The 21,816-nt window shown below is 42.8% G+C and overlaps 1 protein-coding gene across 1 annotated transcript in view; it reads left to right on the top strand.

Moving 5' to 3' along the window:
* sptbn5 (spectrin, beta, non-erythrocytic 5) overlaps nucleotides 1-21,816 on the top strand; it is a 153,835-nt gene that overhangs the window by 40,659 nt on the left and 91,360 nt on the right. Inside the window, exons 13-20 of the mRNA XM_051919747.1 lie at nucleotides 3,600-3,736; nucleotides 4,990-5,202; nucleotides 7,506-7,658; nucleotides 7,968-8,098; nucleotides 8,386-8,625; nucleotides 15,255-15,542; nucleotides 16,457-16,697; nucleotides 20,411-20,550. Of these exons, the coding sequence (XP_051775707.1) occupies nucleotides 3,600-3,736; nucleotides 4,990-5,202; nucleotides 7,506-7,658; nucleotides 7,968-8,098; nucleotides 8,386-8,625; nucleotides 15,255-15,542; nucleotides 16,457-16,697; nucleotides 20,411-20,550 (1,543 nt within the window). The remainder of the gene's footprint in view (nucleotides 1-3,599; nucleotides 3,737-4,989; nucleotides 5,203-7,505; nucleotides 7,659-7,967; nucleotides 8,099-8,385; nucleotides 8,626-15,254; nucleotides 15,543-16,456; nucleotides 16,698-20,410; nucleotides 20,551-21,816) is intronic.

Raw genomic sequence — 21,816 nt, 5'->3', positions numbered from 1 at the left:
GGTAAACTTTGCACAAACATTAGGAAGTTTTTCTTTACACAAAGAACGACAGACACTTGGAATAAGCTACCAAGTAGTGTGATAGACTTTAGGGACTTTCAAAACTCGACTTGATGATTTTTTGGAAGAAATAAGTGGATATGACTGGCGAACTTTGATGGGCTGAAGGGCCAAATGGCCTGCTCTCATCTAGATAGTTCTAATGTTCTTTCATGTTGTAATATTGTGGCTTTCTGTGAGACTTGCCAAGTCCATTTCTAGGTTGGTCTATTCGTGCACATTAAGATGAACACACACACATACGTAGGGATCCTATAGGCAAAGTCTCGGGTGAAAGCATAATTGACAGTCACCCCACAACATTCTGTTTAAGACCCCCTTCTCATTCATAATTAAGAGAATGGTAATACCTGACTGCATCACTCAATATTGTATAGGAGTCTCTGCTTTCACCAGCACTGACAAACCTGCAGGTGTCATCACGACACAGTTAAGAGTTCATCTCTTTAGGTTACATGCCACTTACCAACCAAATGATACGCTCCGCTTTTACCGCAGCTGTCTTTCTTTTGAGGAGCGACCTCTAGCCTTGATAACCCTGTGAACAAGAAAAGCAGAGAACTTCTCACACAGGTGTCTTAGGTTTCAATTCATGACTTTAGTTACTCAAGGTAAAAGGTAAAGATATAGAAAATGTAAAAGCAAAATGGTATTTATTAACGTATAATAAAAATACCAAATAAAACAAGATATAAGAGAAAATAAAATTGATAGTAGCAATCTGGATATAATCATTAGAAGAAGAGAGGTTGGGAGCGCGTGCTGATTACAGCGCATTGCCGCACCCACCACACCACGAACCACATGGACTGGGACCCGAGTGCAGTGGGTGACACCTCAGCACCACACTGGAACAATGTGAGGTTTTGTATGGTGGCCATCAACCCTCAGGTTTTCACTGCAAGTTGGAGGGCATGCTTATAGGGCTGGATGCAGATTAACGTCATACCAGGATGGTGCAACGGCAGGTTAAGGGCCTTGCAAAAGGGTCCAATGGAATAGTCACTTCTGGTGTTTACAGGACTCAACCTGGCAACTTTCCGATTGCCTGATGCAGATCCCTAACCTCAGAGACATCACACCACCCTGGAGAAAAAAAAAGACATTTAAAATTGGAAAAAGCGTACAGAAAATTTCAAGGATTGGATGTTATCCTAGGCGGCTTTTGATTTAGCCATCGGTGTTATTCATAAGATACTTTCGCTGACGTTCAGATGAAACAGTCACACTTGTCTCGGTCTCTGACGTCACTTTCGCCCTCTCCTTTTTGGTCCATCAAACAAGCCATATTTATGTTAAAATTCCACATAGGGCTTCAGGATGTGTGATATTACACACATTTGATTGCCTACCTGTCTGTATGATGGATGACTTTACTCAAAGTTTTTCATCTTTTTTGGCAACTCCAATCCTAAATTATAAAATAATCAAAAGGGCCTGAGGCACCATAGTTGTTTCCTGGTCTTAAGTTAAAATTAAATTTAAAAAAAAAAAAACAACCTTCTGCTTCGTTTCCACTTCACTTATGTTGTAAACCGCTGAAACAGATGTTTTAAGGTGACAGATTGCTGGTATAAATCAGGAAGAGAAGAAGCTTTGATGTTAGTTGCCCCTATAAGTGTCCTGTAAATTCAGTTCATCTTGTTTGTCTGAGCAAAATATGATAAAAATATAAGCATCTGTTATTTAAAAAAAAAAACTGAAGACCTGGCACTCCAGGACACACAGCCACCCACTTACACGACTCGATGTAAGCGTTGTGAGCCAAACACAATGGGATCCTTTTGAGGTCTCATGGATGGTTTAATTTAATGTATAGGGTGGGCCACAGAAAAGTAGCCCACCTCCGGCGATAGTATGACAAGATGAACAAGCAAGTGGATTGTTTTTATTCACTTACCCCCAAATTGCAACAGATGCTGAAAGTGGTCCCCGTTCACATCTATGCACCTTCGGGCATATCAGAGCATGTTGGCGGATGCTGCTTGCAGCTCTTCAACAGTGATGCTGCTGCGGATGGTGTTCGTGATGTTTTCCTTGAGTTCATCCAGGGTATGTGGATTGTTGGCGTACACTTTCTGCTTTAAATTTTCCCACAGATAAAAACTGCATGTGAACAAATCGAGGGGAACTTGGTGGTCATAACCCCTCTGTAAACAGTTCACGAACCCGTGCCAGTGAGTTGCGTGAGGTGTGGCATGTTGCCCCATCTTGTTGGAAAAAGCAGTACATTTTTTGTTCTGTTGTTAGTTGGTCATAAAATTTTTCAAAGATGTCCAGGTAAAGCCGGAACACTGCACACAAGGCGACACCACGTCGCCAGACAGATGGACAGTTGGCAGACAGAGCAAGGGACTACGGCCTCCTCCAAAGAACGTGGCACCGGTATTGGAGGCGGGCTACTATTCCATGGCCCACCCTGTATTTAAACTTCTTTGTTTTCGTCTTTTGGCTGCTCCCCTCAGGGGTTGTCACAGCGGATCATCTTCTTCCATATCTTCCTGTCCTCTGCATCTTGTTCTGTTACACCCATCACCTGCATGTCCTCTTTCACCTCATCCATAAACCTTCTCTTAGGCCTTTCTCTTTTCCTCTTCCCTGGCAGCTCTATCTTTAACGTCCTTCTCCCAATATACTCAGCATCTCTTCTCTGCACATGTCCAAACCCATGCAATCTCGCCTCTCTGACTTTGTCTCCCAACCGTCCAACTTGAGCTGATCCTCTAATGTACTCGTTCCTAATCCTATCCATCCTCCTCACACTCAATGCAAATCGTAACATCTTTATCTCTGCCACCTCCAGCACTGTCTCCTGTTTTTTGGTCAGTGCCACCATCTCTAACCCATATAATATAGCTGGTCTTACTACCATCTTGTAGACCTTCCCTTATCCATTTCAGATTTGTGAATTTAATTATTTCAACACAACCCGCTTTTCAGACCCACTTAACCAGTTCACATTTGTGAGAGTCAGTGCATATCCTGGCACATTTCAAGGGGATGCCAGTCCATTGCAGAGCACACTCGTGTATACCTTTTCCCACACTCACTTCAAGTTGCTTGATGACCCAAATACATACATATACCGGGGATGAGGAAGGAAAACCAGATGAACAGGTACAAAAGCCCACACCAGGCCCCAAATTCAAGTCTTCCACTCCAGAGCCGTGAGACTGCAGCACCACGCCACCCTAACACCAGCTGTCTAAAGTAACTTGTTTTACTGTTCATGGATGCATCCTCGGGTCAGGGAACAGAAGCAATGAAACAGAAGCTCATGACATGGAACGAGTGGCGTCCAATCAGTACTTAAGTGTCGCTTACAGAAAAAAATATTTAGAAAATGCAAATTTAACTTTAAAAACTGAAATCAGCCACCGAAAGCTCAACCCTCACTCTCCTCTATAGGATAGTTTTCTTTTGCCATTTTTTGCAATTTAATCCTCTTTTGAATTCCCACTTCTTAAATCTTCATAGGTCTGTGAGTCAGGTTTTTGTGTTTCAGCTCCTATTCATCAACATGACTCTTTTATGTTTAGCCGATGATGTGGTCCTGAAGCGGGGTGACATCCTTGAAGTGGAAAGCAAAGGTAACGGTGACAAATGGCAGCTGAAGAACAGCCTGGGACAGATGGTGCTCGTGCCAGCTACTTACCTCACCGAAATGCCAACCCAGGTGAGCACTATGATGATGGAAATGGGCACATACACCAGTAAAGACTGCTTAGAGGGGCCGCAGGTGCACTTTTATGCCATGGGAAGGTAACAGAAATGAAACCTTCAGGAGGACAATACAAAAAGATGAACGCCTGCCTTTCCTCACAGCAGGGGTCCTGGCCAATCACCCAAATGAACCCCTCTTGTGTGATTTATCCTCTCCTGTCCTCTCTACAGTTACTGAGCATGTCCTGAAGTAAAAGAGACTCTGAGGTCCCATCTTTCATAAATTGTAATGTTTTCTAATTTAAAACTGTACTTTTGTTTTGCTTTTGTTGATTTTTTTTCTCATTTTAATGGCATTAGATGATGATGATGATGATGTAATTGCAACATCTTGAATTTTGGTTGCTATGGTATCAAGTTTTGCTGAGGGGTGTGGCTACTTGTCCATGTGGCAGTCACCTTACTAAAGACCAAAGCGTCTGCTCTTTCATTGCCCAAGCTTGGCTTTCAAAAGAAAGCCTGATGAAAACACCACTTCTGTCGGTTTCTTTTGGACTTGACTTTTTCCCTCATTGCATTAAGGAAGGTTCAATCTATGAAGGAATCTTAGTTCTCAACTTTCACAAAGATGGTAAAATAGAAAACCGACTGCTACATAATGAAAAAGAAAAAATGCAGAAGATGTCTTTAAATTTAAAGGGGTTTACAGCATGCCTTTCTGCCAAGATGCTCTGAAATGTAGAGGTAAAGGCTTTCAAAAGACCAAAAGTGGTTTTCGGTGAGAGGTCGCCTTCCTCCATATGCATTCCAAAGCAGCATGCCGGCCTTCAGGCTGAATTATAACCGACATGTGAGGGCGGAGTGGTGGTTCTGTGGCTAAAGGATTAGGGCTGGTAGCTTGAAGGTTGCCAGTTCAAATCCCGGCAGTGTCAGAAGGAATGCTACTCTGTTGGGCCCTTAACCTGCAATTGCTCCAAGGGCGCTGTACAAATAGCTGACCCTGCACTTTGCCCCCAAAAAACTCTCTGGAGACTAAGTTGGGTTATGCGAAAACTGAGAAATTCCTAATACAAGAAATTGTATATGGCAAATAAAGGATTAAAAATCGCTAAAAATAAGGTGTGGGATTTCTTATATCAGCTAGCTGAACATTTTGTGAATGCTGATGGCGTTCATATTCATGTTCCATTTACAAAGGCTGGACCTCCCTGTCTTGCCTATTTAAAGATGGTGTTGTTGTTTTTTGTTTCTAATGCTGAATAACAGACAACCACTGAGGCTGCAGTTGAGAATGGCGTGCAGAAGAATTCTCCAACAAAGATAAGCCGGCCTCGGCGGCGCAGGTCAATGCGACGTGGCACTGCAGAGATTCAGTTTTCCATCTCAGGGGGCCGCGACCCAGACTTTGATGCCAACACCATCCTCAATACACAGAAGGCACTGGACAGCGACTTTGACAAAATGGTGGAAGTGGCCCAGGTACGTTCTGCATATTGTGCAGTATAAAGGGAAGAAGATGATCTCTCTGGACATTGCAGGGCTTTTCACTTTTATTTCTGGGGTATTGTTCCATTTTCCACATATATTATGTGTCCATCTAATGAACATTTGATAAAGCTCAGTGTAAATTAATAGTAGGAAATAATTAAAACATGTGTATGTGAAGATATTGAGATAATGAGTGTCATCTTTATTTTATGGTTAAAAAGTAGCGCTGCTCCCCAGCCCTTCTCATGATGGGGTCCCAGGACACACTCGGATATTTGCATGCAAAGCTTGCTTGCATAAATTCCTTTCCCAGCATGCACTTTCTGCAATAACTGCAGCACTGCTCCCTTTTCTCACATAAATGATTGTTATGACCTGCCATTTTGACCAGCTTGATTGAGAATGTTTTCTTCTTTTCTGTGCTGCCCCAAAAGGAACCCTTTAAAAAATGAAATTGCAAAACCTAAAAGGTCAACAATTTGTAAGTGTATCCAGCAGGGGGCGCAAGCCCATTTGGAATGTGCTCTTTCACTCAGACAAAGCCATTGATTTGCTCTTACTACATATCCCTAAGAGACTAATTGATGCATTGTGGGTAGTCTCCATTTTTAAAATGTTTGACGTTGCTCAAATGTGCTACCACTGTGACTTTGGTCACATGTCTGCCAGTTAGACCTGACTGATGTCCAGACTAACATTTAGGCAGACTGCCGTCTCACCACCAGAAGTATCTGTATTAAAAGAAACCCTTGGCCTGATTGTTTTTCCTCTGTGTCAGAATCTCTCGAGACTCTCTTGTGCCTTCATCATCTCTCCACTACAGCATATCCAGTGTCCTTAGAAAGGCAACACTGCAAGGTTTGCAAAGTAATCATTATATTTTCATTTATAACAAAAAAAAAACAACATTTAGCATTGTCATTTAAAACATTCCATTTACTCTGGTGGCATATCTTGGCACTGCAGCATTCAGAAAAAAATCCCCAATGAGCCCCAAGACCCCACCACACCCAACCTGATCCCCCCCCACCCCCCACCACAAACACACACACTTTCAGCATGGACTCCAGTCTTTGTTTGTTGTGGGAGATCTCTGTCTAAGGTAATGACCACCCAATGTGAGTCTCGTCCAAAATGTCATTCAGGGGAGTCCCATCTGATAACCCTGACCAATGCCATCCAAACCTCTTTTTAGAACATTAGTAACATTTTGGCCATTCAGCTTGCCAATCCAATCCACTTGTTTCTTCAACATAACATCAAGTTTGTAATGGCAGACCCAGTCGTCCGGACTGGCAACTACACCACCAAGACCTGTGGCCTGCCAACCTGAGGGACCTCAGGGAACCTGTTAGACTAGACAAGCCATACTTCTTCCAAAATATTTGCCCAATCGACGATCAAAATAAGCAAAAAGGCAAACAGTATGTAAAATAATAAAGTGGATATATATTAATAAAAAGAAATGAAACAAACTCCAAATGATGTGTATATATCACACCTCAACCAGCCCCAACATAACACTCACAACCCCAAATGTGACCGGCAGAATAAAATAATAAAAGGTGCAGCAATAAATATATAATACAAATCCTCCCTTGTCCCTACTGTGAACACGAAGCAGTTACGACACACAGAGAACATGAAAGACCAAAAGAGTAAACAGAAGATGAGTAATGAACGTGAACCTTGTCCAGCTGATAAGTGTCCCCAGTAAATAACATACGGATGAAAACGTCTGTTCGTTCCTTCCCCAAATGACAAAAAACAGTCTCACCGTGCTCTCCTCGGCATGTCGGTATAAAACCTGAACCCCAGGGTTTGCAAAGTGATGGTGAAGCATTTGAATGTTTGGCAATCGAAAACAGCGAGCATGAAAAGGGTGTAAATTCCGTATCTGCGTCTTTCTTTGGTTTCCAGTACAGTGTCCGGGTTGTAACTGATCCTCCATTTCTTTTCGTCCACTTGTTTATATGTCAGTGGCCCAAATGGAATTGATGTGATTAACAGGGACAATTACCTAGAGGGGTCACGGCTCTACAGCTTTCTCCTTCCCCCTTTGTTTCCAGGGGGAAAACATTTACACAGACACACAATAGACTATATAAAGAGACAATGCTATAAAAGACATGACTCAACACAGAATATATTTAAGATGTCTCCATTCATGTAGCATCTCTATAAGTTGAGCTCTGAAGGTTCCTAAAATCCTGTTCTCTGCCACATTACTCGGTGACCTATTCCACGCATCTATGGTCCTCTGTGTAAAGAATTGGTTGTCTTCCATTTGACAGATGAGAAGAACGGCACTGGAGGAGAAGGTCCGGCTGTATCGCTTCTACAATGTCTGCCGTGACTTTGAATCTTGGCTGGAGGACAAAGAGAAGGTCCTAAATGCTTTCCTGCCCAAGTCAGAAAATGTGGAAGTGATGCAGATGAAGTATGAGGTAAGGTTAGCTCCAGCCTGAATCACCCAATACTTTATCAAACACAAAATATTCTGGACTAGCTGTGCTACCTGTCTAAGGTGGGTTGAAAACTAAGTAATCAACGTAGACCTCAGCATTAACGTTTGCAGTGCACCACTTCTCTGTTATGTGCCATTTGATTTGGGATTCGTAAAAGCAGTGTTAATGCTTGTGATGTGCCATCTGTTGGAGTGAGAAATGCAATGTATTTTATTAGTAAAAATGTTTACAATGCACCATCTTGTAGATGTGTTGCATTCTGACAAAGTTCTCTTGACTGCATTTCAGAATTTCCTGACAGAACTGGCTGGAGGGAAGAGGCGCCTACAGGAGATACGGCAAACAGCCCAAGCACTGTTGAAGAGCGATCATAGCCAGGCCCATGAGATCCAGGCGAGGCAGGCCGAAGTCCAGCAGAGGTGAGAGCCCACAACACACACACACACACTTTTTACTTATAACTTCCTGAATGGCCTTCAGGGAGAAGTTCAGATGAATTCTGACCCCTAGTAAACCTCACTGTTTTGTCTTTGAAATTTACCAAATCAAGCAGTAAAGAATAAAAAGGACAAGATAAACAAGATAAAAAGCATTTAGCTCTGAGACTACAGCAGGGACACATCTTCATAGCATGAACAGATGTGGGTCCTGCGTGAATTAAGGTGCCTAATGTTCTCTTCAATGTGTGTACCTATGTGGCGAGCAGGTGGGATCACATTCAGCGGCTGAAGGACGAGAAGGCCAAAGAGCTGCTGGGCACTGCCGATGTCAAGTCCTTCCTGCAAAGCTGCCAGGATGCACAAGCGTTGCTGGAGGACAAACTGGCACAGCTGGAGGGCACCCAACCCTTGGCACTGGAGACAGAGCTGCGCAGGCAAAACCAGAATGAGAGAGAAATCCAAGTGCTGGAGAGCAAGATTGCATACCTCAAAAACATGGCCAAAATGTGAGTGCTTCATGCTTGTCAGTTTTTTTTTAACTTAATATCATTTGTCACACCTTAAAGTTCTATTACCCAAAGAGCAGAGACTGGTTTAATGATAACAAAATGTGTCAAACCAAAGGGAGACAAAACACAGCAGTTCGAAAAAGAAAATCTGTGACTATGTGGGAATAAAAATGGAAATGAAGGCCAAAGAACAAAACTTAGTTATAAAACGGCTGGAAGAAATAAAAGTTTACAAACAGGAAAAAGTAAATAAATGGAAGAATAAAAAGGAAAGAGATGGAGGGAAAAAAGGGGTGGATAAAATATAAACAACCAGAGAAAAGCAGAGAGGACGTTGGCTGGCAGCTAGGACGTTGAAGGTTGTCTTCCGCATTAACTTTATTTTACAAAGACCAGGACTCCATTTCCCAACACCCATCATGTTGGGTTTGCCTTGATCTTCTCCTTTAAGAAAAAGGAAAGAGAGTATAATCACACTCTGGGTTACAGTATGTGACCTTTCAGTGAATAATGGTGTAAAATAAAGAAAACAAGATGGACGAAGGGTGGGGAGTCCAAGTGAGGGAGAGCCTCATTTAATGCAGGATGTGAAAAATGTAGAGAAAAATAAAAAGACACCAGCAACGCTGCTATGAACTTCTCTCCACTTGCGGTCATCAGAGAGATGGACCTTGGAGTGGCAGAGGGCAGGCAGGTGGACACAGTTGACTGGAGGTCACTGATCTTCTGGACCAGTGACTTTGAAGCTATGAACACAACTGCCCAGGTGTCTTCTGCAATCTTGTCCTTTGACTGGTCAGCCCTGCTAGGTATGTGTGAATGATCACAACTTTCCAAAGGATATCTATTAATAAAACAGCAGCCACTGCACTTACACGGTGTGATATGTAACAGAGGCGCTATATAGGCGCCTGATCCGACACAGAGGCACGTATGAAACACAAAGACTTTATTGTTTTTCACCCAAGGGCGCACGTCTTCCCCGTGACCCACAGGCAATACACAGTCCCAAAGCACTATTCCACAACACAACACAACAATCCTTTCTCCTCTCCCACCACTCCTCCTCAAGCTTAGTCCCCCTCCTCCTGACTCTGGCCCCTGAGTGGTGGCTGGCCCTTTTATAGCCCACCCAGAAGCGTTCAAGGTGCTTGACCACCTGGTCCTAATTGCACTTCCGGGTGGGGCTGAAGATTTGTTTTGCCGGGCTGGTGACTCCATGCAGCTCCCCCTAGTGGCCATCCGAGCCCCCAACCAGGCTGTGGAGGACTCCATCTCCCATGGAGCCATGCAACAGGTTGGGGAATCACCGTCCGCCAGGGAGGCTGCCATCTAGTGTCCCAGGGGGAGGTATTAAGCTGCCCATGGTTGCTCCCCTGGAACAGATGCAGCAGGGGCATCCCTGCCGGGCATGGGACCTGGCTGTCTGCCACATATAGTAAGGACTCCATTTCTTAGCACATGCCATGTCAAACATCACCTTGAATCTTCTTCTGATGACGATGAAAAGTAATAGAGAATGTGAGTGAAAGAAATTGTTTGATTTTAATCAATCAATCTACAGTATGTTCAGGTTTGACTTAAAAATTTCAATTATTAATTTAAAAAAATCTAGAAAAAAACATTTCCTTTAATTACTAGGCTGAAAAGCTAGCAGTTCAGCTGGGTCATGAGGTATTTAAACCCAGACTTCCCTGCTACAAAGATACGCTGGCATAAAGGGATTCTTAAATAAGAGAATGTCAAATCCAGGAATCTGAAAGTGCAACCCTGTCTGGGTCCGGCTTGAAAAGGAACGAAACTGAAGTGGAGGCAGAAGAAGGAAGAAATGCCCTTGTCTGGTGTGTTTTGGCTGCCATTTGTATTTGATAATGTTGGTGAAAATAAAAAAATATTTGATTTGAAAGCAGAAGTTTGTGAGGTAGCATTGTGCCTGAGGTTTGCACCCCCTTGTGGTCACAATCAGCATATGAGAAAGGACTCGAGATAGAGTCAGACTAATACATACCACAGAAGCTGTTCTGAATTAATAGGTTTTCTAGATTCTCTTAGATTTACGAACTATTTGATTTAGTTTTTCACTATTGATAATTCAGTCAGCTTGCCTTTACTTGAATGCACAGAGAGGGTTAAGCTGATATATTGTGACTCAATACTTTTGTTGTCCATTTAGTTAAAAGTAAAAAGACAAAGTTCAGCTGCTCCACTCCTGAGTAGGGCACACGGTAACCCTCAGACATGAGAAAGCAGGGCTTCAGACGGCTGTTTAGTTGCGACTTTGAGTTCAAATGTATCGTGGCACAGATAGTACCAGATCTTAAGGACAATGTCCACTGCTGTGTGGTGCTTTTTCTGCTCACTCTGGCTTCAGGTGGAGAACTTTGCTTATGGTGAGGTGTACCCTTTGTCTTTGCCTCTGTCACAAAGTGTGTTTGTTATTAATTTTTACAAATTAATGGCCATGTTCTTTTTTTCATAGAACTTTTGTTCAAATAGAGGAATTTTTTAGTGCACGAAATTGGATTTTGGCATTAGCTTTTGAATTCAGTAAGCGTTTAAAGTGTGGAAAAGTATTCTACGCCATTATTGATGCCATTTTCTTTTCTCTGGGCTGTGCCCATTTTATAAGTCCTGTTGTTAGGATGAGACTCCCTCTTGCCAGGGGTGTGGTCTTAGAGGTCATGACCTCTGACATCATTTATGTAACGGGTTACAAGGTCAGCTCTGGCATCCATTTTGTAGCTGAGCATTATGGACAGAAACTACCCTTTGGTAGTGACTCTGTTTCAAAGTTTCCCCGGTTACTAATCTTTTTGCTCTGAAGCGTTGATTGTGATTTTCATTTCATGTTTTAGTTTCTTTATTTTCATGGTCATGACTTTCTTTTGTTTTTTGACTACATTTAATCTCCTGGTCTAATGTCTTTCTAAAATTGCTAGCACTCCACCTCTAGCAGAACAGCCACAAGGCCCTTTGTGTCCATAGTGTGGTGTTGCCAGGGATGGCATGGGGCGCCCCACCAAAAATATCGGAATGGTGATAACAGCCTGAGACGGTCAATACATTAAGAGTGCCGTTTATGAAAGTTAAGGGGTACACGCTCAAGACACAAAGAGCCATGTGCCCCGTAAAGTCTCTTGCGTTTAAGACCCAATTATGTAACTGAAGAGGCGTACGCTCCAAACACTGAGGGGGTGGTCTATCAATACTCTTTACTCGCCATTTATGAAGGCTAAGGAGCACGCTCTCTAAGTTTTGCGGTATGTACACAGAAGGTCGCCATTTGTGTAACTGAAGGGGAGCATGGTATTAAAGTCTGATACTGACTACCTGCTGTGGACACCGAGGGGCCTGTCAGCAGTCCCGGCATGCTCTGCGGGAATCGGTGGTGCCACTGCCACCCAGGAGGGCTGCCCTCTAGTGTCCCAGGGGAAGGCAGTGCCTTATAGATGCTCACTCCCCCAGTCCTTCCATCCTACTGGCGTCCCAGCCAGATTCAGTGCATCCAGAAAGTATTCACAGCGCATCACTTTTTCCACATTTTGTTATGTTACAGCCTTATTCCAAAATGGATTAAATTCATTTTTTTTCCTCAGAATTCTGCACACAACACCCCATAATGACAACAAGAAAAAAGTTTACTTGCGGTTTTTGCAAATTTATTAAAAATAAAAAAACTGAGAAATCCCATGTACATAAATATTCACAGCCTTTGCTCAATACTTTGTCGATGCACCTTTGGCAGCAATTACAGCCTCAAGTCCTGTTGAATATGATGCCACAAGCTTGGCACACCTATCCTTGGCCAGTTTTGCCCATTCCTCTTTGCAGCACCTCTCAAGCTCCATCAGGTTGGATGGGAAGTGTCGGTGCACAGCCATTTTAAGATCTCTCCAGAGATGTTCAATTGGATTCAAGTCTGGGCTCTGGCTGGGCCACTCAAGGACATTCACAGAGTTGTCCTGAAGCCACTCCTTTGATATCTTGGCTATGTGCTTAGGGTCGTTGTCCTGCTGAAAGATGAACCATCGCCCCAATCTGAGGTCAAGAGCGCTCTGGAGCAGGTTTTCATCCAGGACGTCTCTGTACATTGCTGCAGTCATCTTTCCCTTTATCCTGACTAGTCTCCCAGTCACTGTTGCTGAAAAATATCCCCACAGCATGATGCTGCCACCACCATGCTTCACTGTAGGGATGGTGGCAAGTTTCCTCCAAATGTGACGCCTGGCATTCACACCAAAGAGTTCAATCTTTGTCTCATCAGACCAGAGAATTTTCTTTCTCATGGTCTGAGAGTCCTTCAGGTGCCTTTTGGCAAACTCCAGGCGGGCTGCCATGTGCCTTTTACTAAGGAGTGGCTTCCGTCTGGCCACTCTACCATACAGGCCTGATTGGTGGATTGCTGCAGAGATGGTTGTCCTTCTGGAAGGTTCTCCTCCCTCCACAGAGGACCTCTGGAGCTCTGACAGAGTGACCATCGGGTTCTTGGACACCTCCCTGACTAAGGCCCTTCTCCCCCGATCGCTCAGTTTAGATGGCCGGCCAGCTCTAGGAAGAGTCCTGGTGGTTTCGAACTTCTTCCACTTACGGATGATGGAGGCCACTGTGCTCATTGGGACCTTCAAAGCAGAATAAATTTTTCTGAAACCTTCCCCAGATATGTGCCTCGAGACAATCCTGTCTCGGAGGTCTACAGACAATTCCTTTGACTTCATGCTTGGTTTGTGCTCTGACGTGAACTGTCAACTGTGGGACCTTATATAGACAGGTGTGTGCCTTTCCAAATCATGTCCAGTCAACTGAATTTACCACAGGTGGACTCCAATGAAGCTGCAGAAACATCTCAAGGATGATTAGGGGAAACAGGATGAACCTGAGCTCAATTTCGAGCTTCACGGCAAAGGCTGTGAATACTTATGTACATGTGCTTTCTCAGTTTGTTTATTTTTAATAAATTTGCAAAAACCTCAAGTAAACTTTTTTCACGTTGTCATTATGGGGTGTTGTGTGTAGAATTCTGAGGAAAAAATGAATTTAATCCATTTTGGAATAAGGCTGAAACATAACAAAATGTGGAAAAAGTGATGCGCTTTGAATACTTTCCGGATGCACTGTAATGGCCAAGGTTGCCCGTCACACTGTGTGTCCATTTTTCTAGGCACAGGCAGTGGGCCGTCTCTTCTGTCTGTCCTCTTTGACAGGACTAGCTTCATTAAGACTATCAGCCCTTGGTTCCATGAGTAGCCATTTTGACCAATGCTATGGATGGATTAGGGTTTCTTCTTACCAGATTAGCACATTTATTGACGATCTGCTTGACCACACTACCCCCTTGAACCTTCTGTCCATTACTAAATACAGTATGGTAGCTCATTTACCTTCTTGAGCTTCTTCTGTTACACTGCTCAGATTGGCACAGGTTCTAGGAAGTCCTTGTTCTGCTTGGAGTCCCAGTTAGCAAGTCTTATTTATCTGCTGTAGTCCAATATATTTCTAAAATGTCCTATATAAGGTCAGCATGAGTGTATTCAAAGCAATCCGGCCGACAGATCACTGTGTCATACTGACTACTAGCTGTGCTTTTCTTCTCTGGCTACAGCACTGTTTTTTATCTTGGTAGAGTAATATTTTACTCTACTTTCCCCTTTTGTGTTATTAATCTGTAGCCTTTGTCAGAATGCCTCAAATCTCACAGACTTACCACTGTTTATAAGGTATTGTACCATATAACTTCTCCCTACCTTCCCTTCTAGATTTATAACCTCAGGCAATTAGGTGTAGTAAAAGACAAGCAGGAGTTAAGTTACACTTTAAATAATGTATTATTGATAATATTCATAAAAAATAACAATATGCAAAGTACAAGTGAATATTGGCAACCATACAACCTGGTAATTGGTGATGTGTAGTTTCAGGCGGCACACAGACTTGTAGTTACTTAAAATGTCTCTAGTTAAGGCATCATTTGTGGTCAGCTTTCTTCAGAACAGGCCACATGCCTGTCTCAATATGGCTGTCGAGCTGTGCTCTTCATTGTGTTGTCCTTTTCAGTTCATGATTTGTAAGATGAGAGAGAGAGAGAGAGAGAGGGGTAAAGCAAGCAAATTTATAGGTTTTCTGTCCAATCCCTAGAACCAATAGGGCGTCATGATACTTAAAGGCTTTTGATCAAGCCAATTCCAAACAGCCATACAGCTGACCAATAGGGCAGACAACACCTTCACACCTGCTCCCAAAACCGTTCATTGAACGGTTTGCCAGCTAGGCAATCTGGATTTCCTGTGGAGGTTAACTGAGAGACTCCAGCAGAGAAACATTTGCCAGACTTGTTTGAGGCACTTCTCCCAACCCTGTCGTAAAATTACAAAGGACTTGTTCTTATGAGGGGGGAAGGGGTTCTTAACCATCTAACCATTGCTGTTCTTATCAATGATAGACATTAGTGTTTGTTACAAGTTACCAATAAAGACATACAAAATATTTATCAACTTATATGCAAAATTTCACACCACACCAAGCACTATGGGTCAGTTGTCCACAGTTCTGCAGAATTTTGTGAATTAACGGGAGCCATTGCTACTCCAGAAGTACTGATTTTTATCTTTGGTTCTCTGTTTCTTCATCAGGAAGCAAGACACCAGCCCTGCCGAGAGTGCTGCCATTCTGAATGAAGTCCGCAGGCTGCAGCAATTACTTGAGCGTGTCCAGAAGGAAGCCGCTCACAAAAAGAAAACCGTGGAAGATGGTTTACACCTTCAGAAGTTTTTGCAAAACAGTAAAAATTTAAGTCTCTGGATAAAGGGCATGCAGGAGCGGTTGGCAAGGGAGGAGAGTGGGTCTGATGTGGCATCAGCAGAGACATTGCTTAAAGAGAATCGAGACCTCTGGGAGGAAATTGCAAGAAAGGGGGAGAGGTAAGCTAAAGTGCACAGATGTCTCACCAAGGGATTATCAAGGAGGGGAGGGTGGCATCAGAAAGGAGAATGTCAGGGTCAGATTTTATGTGATGGCTCCCACATGCTGTAGCAATACAGACGCTTTTCTCCAATTTCCATTCCTAGTTATGTAGATGATAAGCACAACATATGATATGAAACGGGTCAGAAGGAGAGGCATCTGCTGCTTAGTTATGGACACCCCACTGTTCATTAAGAGGGTCACACAGTATAATCCTATATTTGGAGAAGGATAAACTTCAAATCAAACATAAAACACTGAGAGGTAAAGCCGTTCTATCTGTTGAGAGTCAAGCGGTTCTCCTGATATCAACAAGGATGACTTCAACTAGGACAAGATCTTCTTATTTCACAGTGTCCTGCCATATATCCTGCTACTTTTTGACACTCCCAGTTAATATGAATACACTAAACAATTATTATTATGGTTGATGTCAACATAAAAGTTTATATTAAAATGTTCATTTGTTCTTTCATATTGTTAACACATAATATAATGTGTTAAAATGTCCAATTCCACATTAGAACATTAAAACACTCTAGACGAGAACAGGCCATTCAGTAGCCAGTGTCTTATTTTTGAAAGAGGCTGCCATGTGACCTTTAAGTCACATAACCTGCTGGTGCTCCACAAGTAGAAATTATGCCATTTATTTTCACACATTCTTTGTATCATGGTGCTGGGGAGTGCCGATGTGTGGTTTGTTGCCTGAATATGTAAGTAAAAATTTCACTATATTCTAAGTCTACTACTACTACTAAGTCTACTAAAAAAAAAAAAAAAAGAAAAAAAAAAGCTTTACGTTAAAGTGAAGCCCATTCTTCATTTTGAACATTTGATCCAACCTTATTCTTGATTTGCTACCATGCAGGATGAAGGAGCTGAAAGAAATGGGGAACTTTCTGGTGCGAGCCATCCCAAGCAAAGCCTTCGAGTTGCATCAGACCCTAACAGAGCTAGGCAGGGAATGGACGGAGTTTAATGAGCAATGGGCCAGTCGTGACAAGAAGCTACAGGGAGGGGTGGAGCTACAGAAGTTCAACCGAGAGGCAGACCGCATTGAGGCGACAGTGTCGAGCCACGAGGCAAGGCTGAAGGTCGAGGACCTTGGGGTAAGAGATGAACAACGTCCTACATGCTGTCTCTTTTACGTGTTGTAATATTTTTTTTTCCCCCTTGGAAAATTGCCAGCACTGCATAAATGAGAGAGAAAATATTCGATAAGGGATTTTTCAGGTCTGCTTATTCTTTATAAAGTGTTGCATCCACAAAGTCTACAGCATTGTGAAGGATCGCTCCCACCACTCCCTTGGTCACTCTGTCCCATTTCCATCTGGCAGAAGTTACCGTAGTATCTGAATGAAATCTGTCAGGCTCTGCAACAGCTTCTACTCCTTGGCTGTCTAGATGCTGAATTTGGTACTGCTCCCTGCCCTCAGATCTGCTCCAAGTAGCTTGTTTATATGCAGTACATTTGTCAGATTTGTTACTACTGTTTTTTCTTATTATTAGTTGTTATTATTTATTTATTTCTATCTACTTCAAATTACTAATCTCAATCTAATCTACTAATCTTCAGTTACCTATTATTTACTTATTTATCTACGGTATAGTTCTTTGCCTGTGTTCATTTTGCACTGCGGTCCTGGAGAACTTTATTTCATGCCATTGTATGCTGCAATACGGTATATGGATGGTATGACAATAAGACCACTCAACTTGGCTTGACTCAACTTGACTCTTTGGTGTCACAGGGCCAGAGGGTCTTCTAGAAACATCAGATGCAAGGCAGGAAGCTGCCCTGGGTGGGGTGTCAGTCCATTGCTGGGCAGACTCACATACACACCCACACTGAGGTGCCAGTTAGCCCAACTAGTAAATCTTTCAGATATGGAAGAAACGTAGGAGAACCCAAGTAAATATGGGGAGCACATGCATCTTCTACAAGTGTAATTTGTAGGCTAGGAATACAACCTATGACTTTGGAGGTGTGAGGGAACAGTGCTTACCATTACACCATCGTGCATCCCAGTGTTAAGACTGGAGAAAGACATTGAAGCCAATGAAGAAAATGAAGAAAATGTGGAGTGGGATGATACTGACGTTAGTGGTAATGGACCCAAGCAGCAATATGAAAAGTGTGGTTTTAAATGGCAAAATCAACAAACAGCACAATTTGAGTGTGTGAATAGCTCAACCACTGGACTTTGTTTAAATTCTCCTAGTTTCTAATTCTGAGTTGAAGTCTTCACCATATCCAGTACTGTTCTCTTTCCCCAGCATGCCCTGTATGACAACAATCCATCACCAACAATAAAAAATGATAATAAAACAAAGTGTAACACAGCAGCACCTGCTACAAGGTAGGGGCACTCAACGAATGTTTTACTGCAATTTTCTATTGAGTGAGGTGGCACAACAAACTTCTCACCAAAGCTTGTCCAGCTTTTTTAACTCTACAAATAAAGCTTTTGGCTTCTTCCATATACTTACACCTGCCCCTCTATTTTCCCTTCTCTTGTCCCCTTTATAATATGAAGGTGTTCTCTGTTGGGCGTACACCCGTGATCGACACGTCTGTTGCAGACTCAATATTACTATCAACTGTACCTAAAACTCTGTCATCTTGATGTGCCCAGGGTACAAAAGTGTCAACAGGTCACTGCATTGCAATTCCGTGGCACTTTTCCTCTAAACAAAGCCCACTGTAACTCACTTTGGAGACCTCAGCTGTGCACCATTAGATTTTTCTTTTCCCTATGAACCTGCCTATGAAGTAACATCTCATTACGGTATTCGCTTTGGTGCTCTGGATTGCTGACCAGAATGAGTGAGTTGAAAAGTTGGTCGATGGATATACTAGATTATAATATACACAGCTAGGCACTTGCAGAGCAACAATGACGCAGGGTGTATATATAGCTTCACTGTAGCAAGCTGTAATAGATAGATGAACATTGGAACAATATGTCTTATTATACTGCATGTATAATTCTCATTTCTCACAGATTGTTCAGTGTTACTATTAACTATATTTCTGCTGGAGCAAGTGAACTTTCCTTTAGGACACCAATAAATCTATCTGTTGTGACCACAAGGGGGTGCCAGTAACCCAAGACACAGCAATACACCACAGGTTATTAGATTAGAATAAAGGATTTTGAACAATCAGCCACAATAAGTACAATAAATTAAGCAATAACCAAACAATTCTTCCTCCTTATGTCCAACGCTGAGTGTTGCCCACTGCCTCCTGACTCTGAATCAAATGAAGTGAGGCAGCAGACTGCTTTTAAGTCGGACCCGGGTGTGCTTCCAGTGCTATGCTGTATCCTTGTTGAAACACTTCAGGGCCATAGAGAAATAGGGAGGTCCTCCCCCAACAGTGCCCTCTAATGAAAGCCAGGGCCCCCCATAGGGCTGTACTTCCTGACTCCAATTTCCAAGCATCCCTTTTGGTCTTTTGACTGGGTTACCATATGAGAACCACTGCTACCTATTATATGAGGGATGGAATGAGTCCTGATCCTTGGCTTTTCTCAGTCTGTCTGCTAAATGATACCAGCACAAAGTTATTTTTCATCCCACCAGCCAATCCATGTGCGTTGTTGCACTGGCCTTCTGTTTGGGTAATGAAACATCTTCCAATCTGGATGAAATGGCAATTCCCTTCTCTCTCTCTCTCTCTCTCTCTCTCTGTCTGTCTGTCTGTCAGCCAGCTGAAGAACAGATTGGCCACTGATCCCATTTGTTACTTGTGTCCCTTCATGTCTCTGGCCCATTTCTTGATGTGTTTTGAGATTGTCCTCCCAATGTTTCTTTTTGGTCTGCAGTCTCTAACTGCTCATCTTCTATTCCCTCTCTCTGTTAATAATCCTTTTTCCTTCATCTTTATCTTATTCTGGACCTCTTTACTGTTGATCTTGCCTTTCTGTAGCACCGCAACTGAACTAATCTTAGCCTCTTGCTGAGTCTCTCTCTTCAAATTTCTTGAAATCCTCTTTCTTTAATCTTATTTGAGCTTTCACCAGGTCATTTGACCCCATATATTGTAAAGTGGTAGTCTGTTGACTGGGGGTCCGGGTCATGCTCCCATCTTCATTTCTTATGTGTCTCTTCTTCTGTTTCCCCTCTGGCTTTGGGCTCACCATGTCTGTCACCCCACCTTGTTCCTTTAGGTACTTCGTTTAGAAAGCAGAAGCAAGTGGGAAGGGTGGGGACTTGATGGGCACTTGCCTTGGTTGTTCATACTTGACCCAAATTGATTTTCTTGACTCTTACTTTAATATTTGACCATCAATAAACATTTGGTCACAACAAATCACAGATTGCTGATGGTTAAAAACATCAGGAAAGCTGGTTCCATGGCAGTCACATTTAAAATTTTATAAATAAGCGTTTTTTCCACTATCAGTGCAATAGCTTACTTACTAAAACAAACCATCCATTGCTTATTAATTTTTTAGACTTGCTTACACCAGTATGAGGACAAAGAGCCTTTCATGGAACTGCTGGACTCAATGCAGATGCCAAACCTGGACAGTGCACCAGACCATCACAGTGCAGCCCAGTTTAGAGTCCCCAGTCAATCTTTGGGAGGAAACTGGGGAGAAAATCCACTCAAACACTGGCAGAGCAGGCGAACTTCACACTGCACATGAATGAGCTGGCATTAGATTGATTTGCCTTTATTTTGTGTAGTGCTGTTAATAACCTGCACCACCAACAGGCGCTGCACAGAGCACACAAGAGTACAATTCAGTCGCCAGGGACCATCAGAAAGTGCTCTTCAGAATGAAGTCTAATGTACTTTTCCCTTGTTTAGGACTCTGTGGACAGTGTGCAGAGCCTTTTGCGGAGACAAGATGAGCTGGAGGACCTGATGAAGGCACTCGACCAGAAGATTGCGGCTCTAGAAGAACGAGCAGAGAAGCTCCGGCAACAAGGTCACTATGCTGAGAAAACGTAAGTATTGTAGTCAGACTGTCACTTGGCCATCACTGGGACAGGGTGGAGAAATTTGGAAACCACTGACCTTCTCTTGATTTATTTACTAATAAATGTTAACTGCTTTTCATGTCATTTTCACACTAATCCACTTAAAGTGGATACACATAAAGGAGTAAGAACAAGTAAAATTCACTCACGAAAGCAAACATTCTGTAATTCTAACCTTAAAGGCGACTTCCAATTCACAACTTAGTCTTAAATTCCAAGATTTCCAGAAAAAGGAAAAATAACTCATGCGGTCTGGTCAGCACCTACTGCTGGGAATTTCCAACAATCCATCAAATGGCAGGGTGGCAGTAAATGCAAACATGAAGGCTGCCAGCCAGTTTGATGGAGGGCCATGCAGCTTGAACAATCAATCATAATTAATTTTCTTTATAGGAGAACATACAGTGGAACCTCGGTTTGCAAGCATAATTTGTTCCGGAAATGTGCTCGCAGTCCAAAGCACTCGTATATCAAAGTGAATTTCCCCATAAGAAATAATGGAAACTCAGATGATTCGTTCCACAACACAAAACTATTCATATAAAAATGATTAATACAAAATATAAAGTAAAAATACATAAAACAAATTAACCTGCACTTTACCTTTGAAAAGAATCATGGCTGGTGTGAGTGAGTTTCTAAACTCTTGTGGAATTCCACCCAATGGGACGACACGTGGAAGAGCGTCCCAAAGCAATCGCAGTCTCCCAGCGCTGTAGCAGTTTACCGTAAAAGCGAATCCGAAAAGATTGCGGACATGCTATAAGCGCCTGCCGTCGATGGGTGATACAAGGAACAAGGAACATTATAAATGCGCAGGGCACAGTATTACTTGGCCACGACCATGCCTGACTGCTGTGTCTGTGTATAGGAGAGCGGCAGATCCTGCTACAATAAATAACCGCGCTGTTGCTGTTCAAGCTGAATAAAGCTGGTGTTGCTAAAGTACTGAGACTCAGCTTCGTGTTTTGGGGTGCAAGACGGGAACTCAAACGTCACAGCACACACATGTGCATGCACACACACACACACACAGTCACAATGTTGTCTATATGAGTGAGGCACGCTGACTCAGACGGAGAATAGGAGACGATTGCCCACAATCCCGCAGCGAGAGAGAGAAGAACCATCAGCTCAATTGTGATCAATTGACGCTCAGCAGACAAAGCGTGTACATACTACTCGTACTGCAAGACCTCGCTCATTTATCAAGTCAAAATTTATTAAAAATTT

Source organism: Erpetoichthys calabaricus, chromosome 16 (genome assembly GCF_900747795.2).
Source record: "Erpetoichthys calabaricus chromosome 16, fErpCal1.3, whole genome shotgun sequence".
NCBI lineage: Eukaryota > Metazoa > Chordata > Cladistia > Polypteriformes > Polypteridae > Erpetoichthys > Erpetoichthys calabaricus.
The sequence above is the reverse complement of the archived record's forward strand: the minus strand, read 5'-3'. Positions and strand labels throughout refer to the sequence as shown.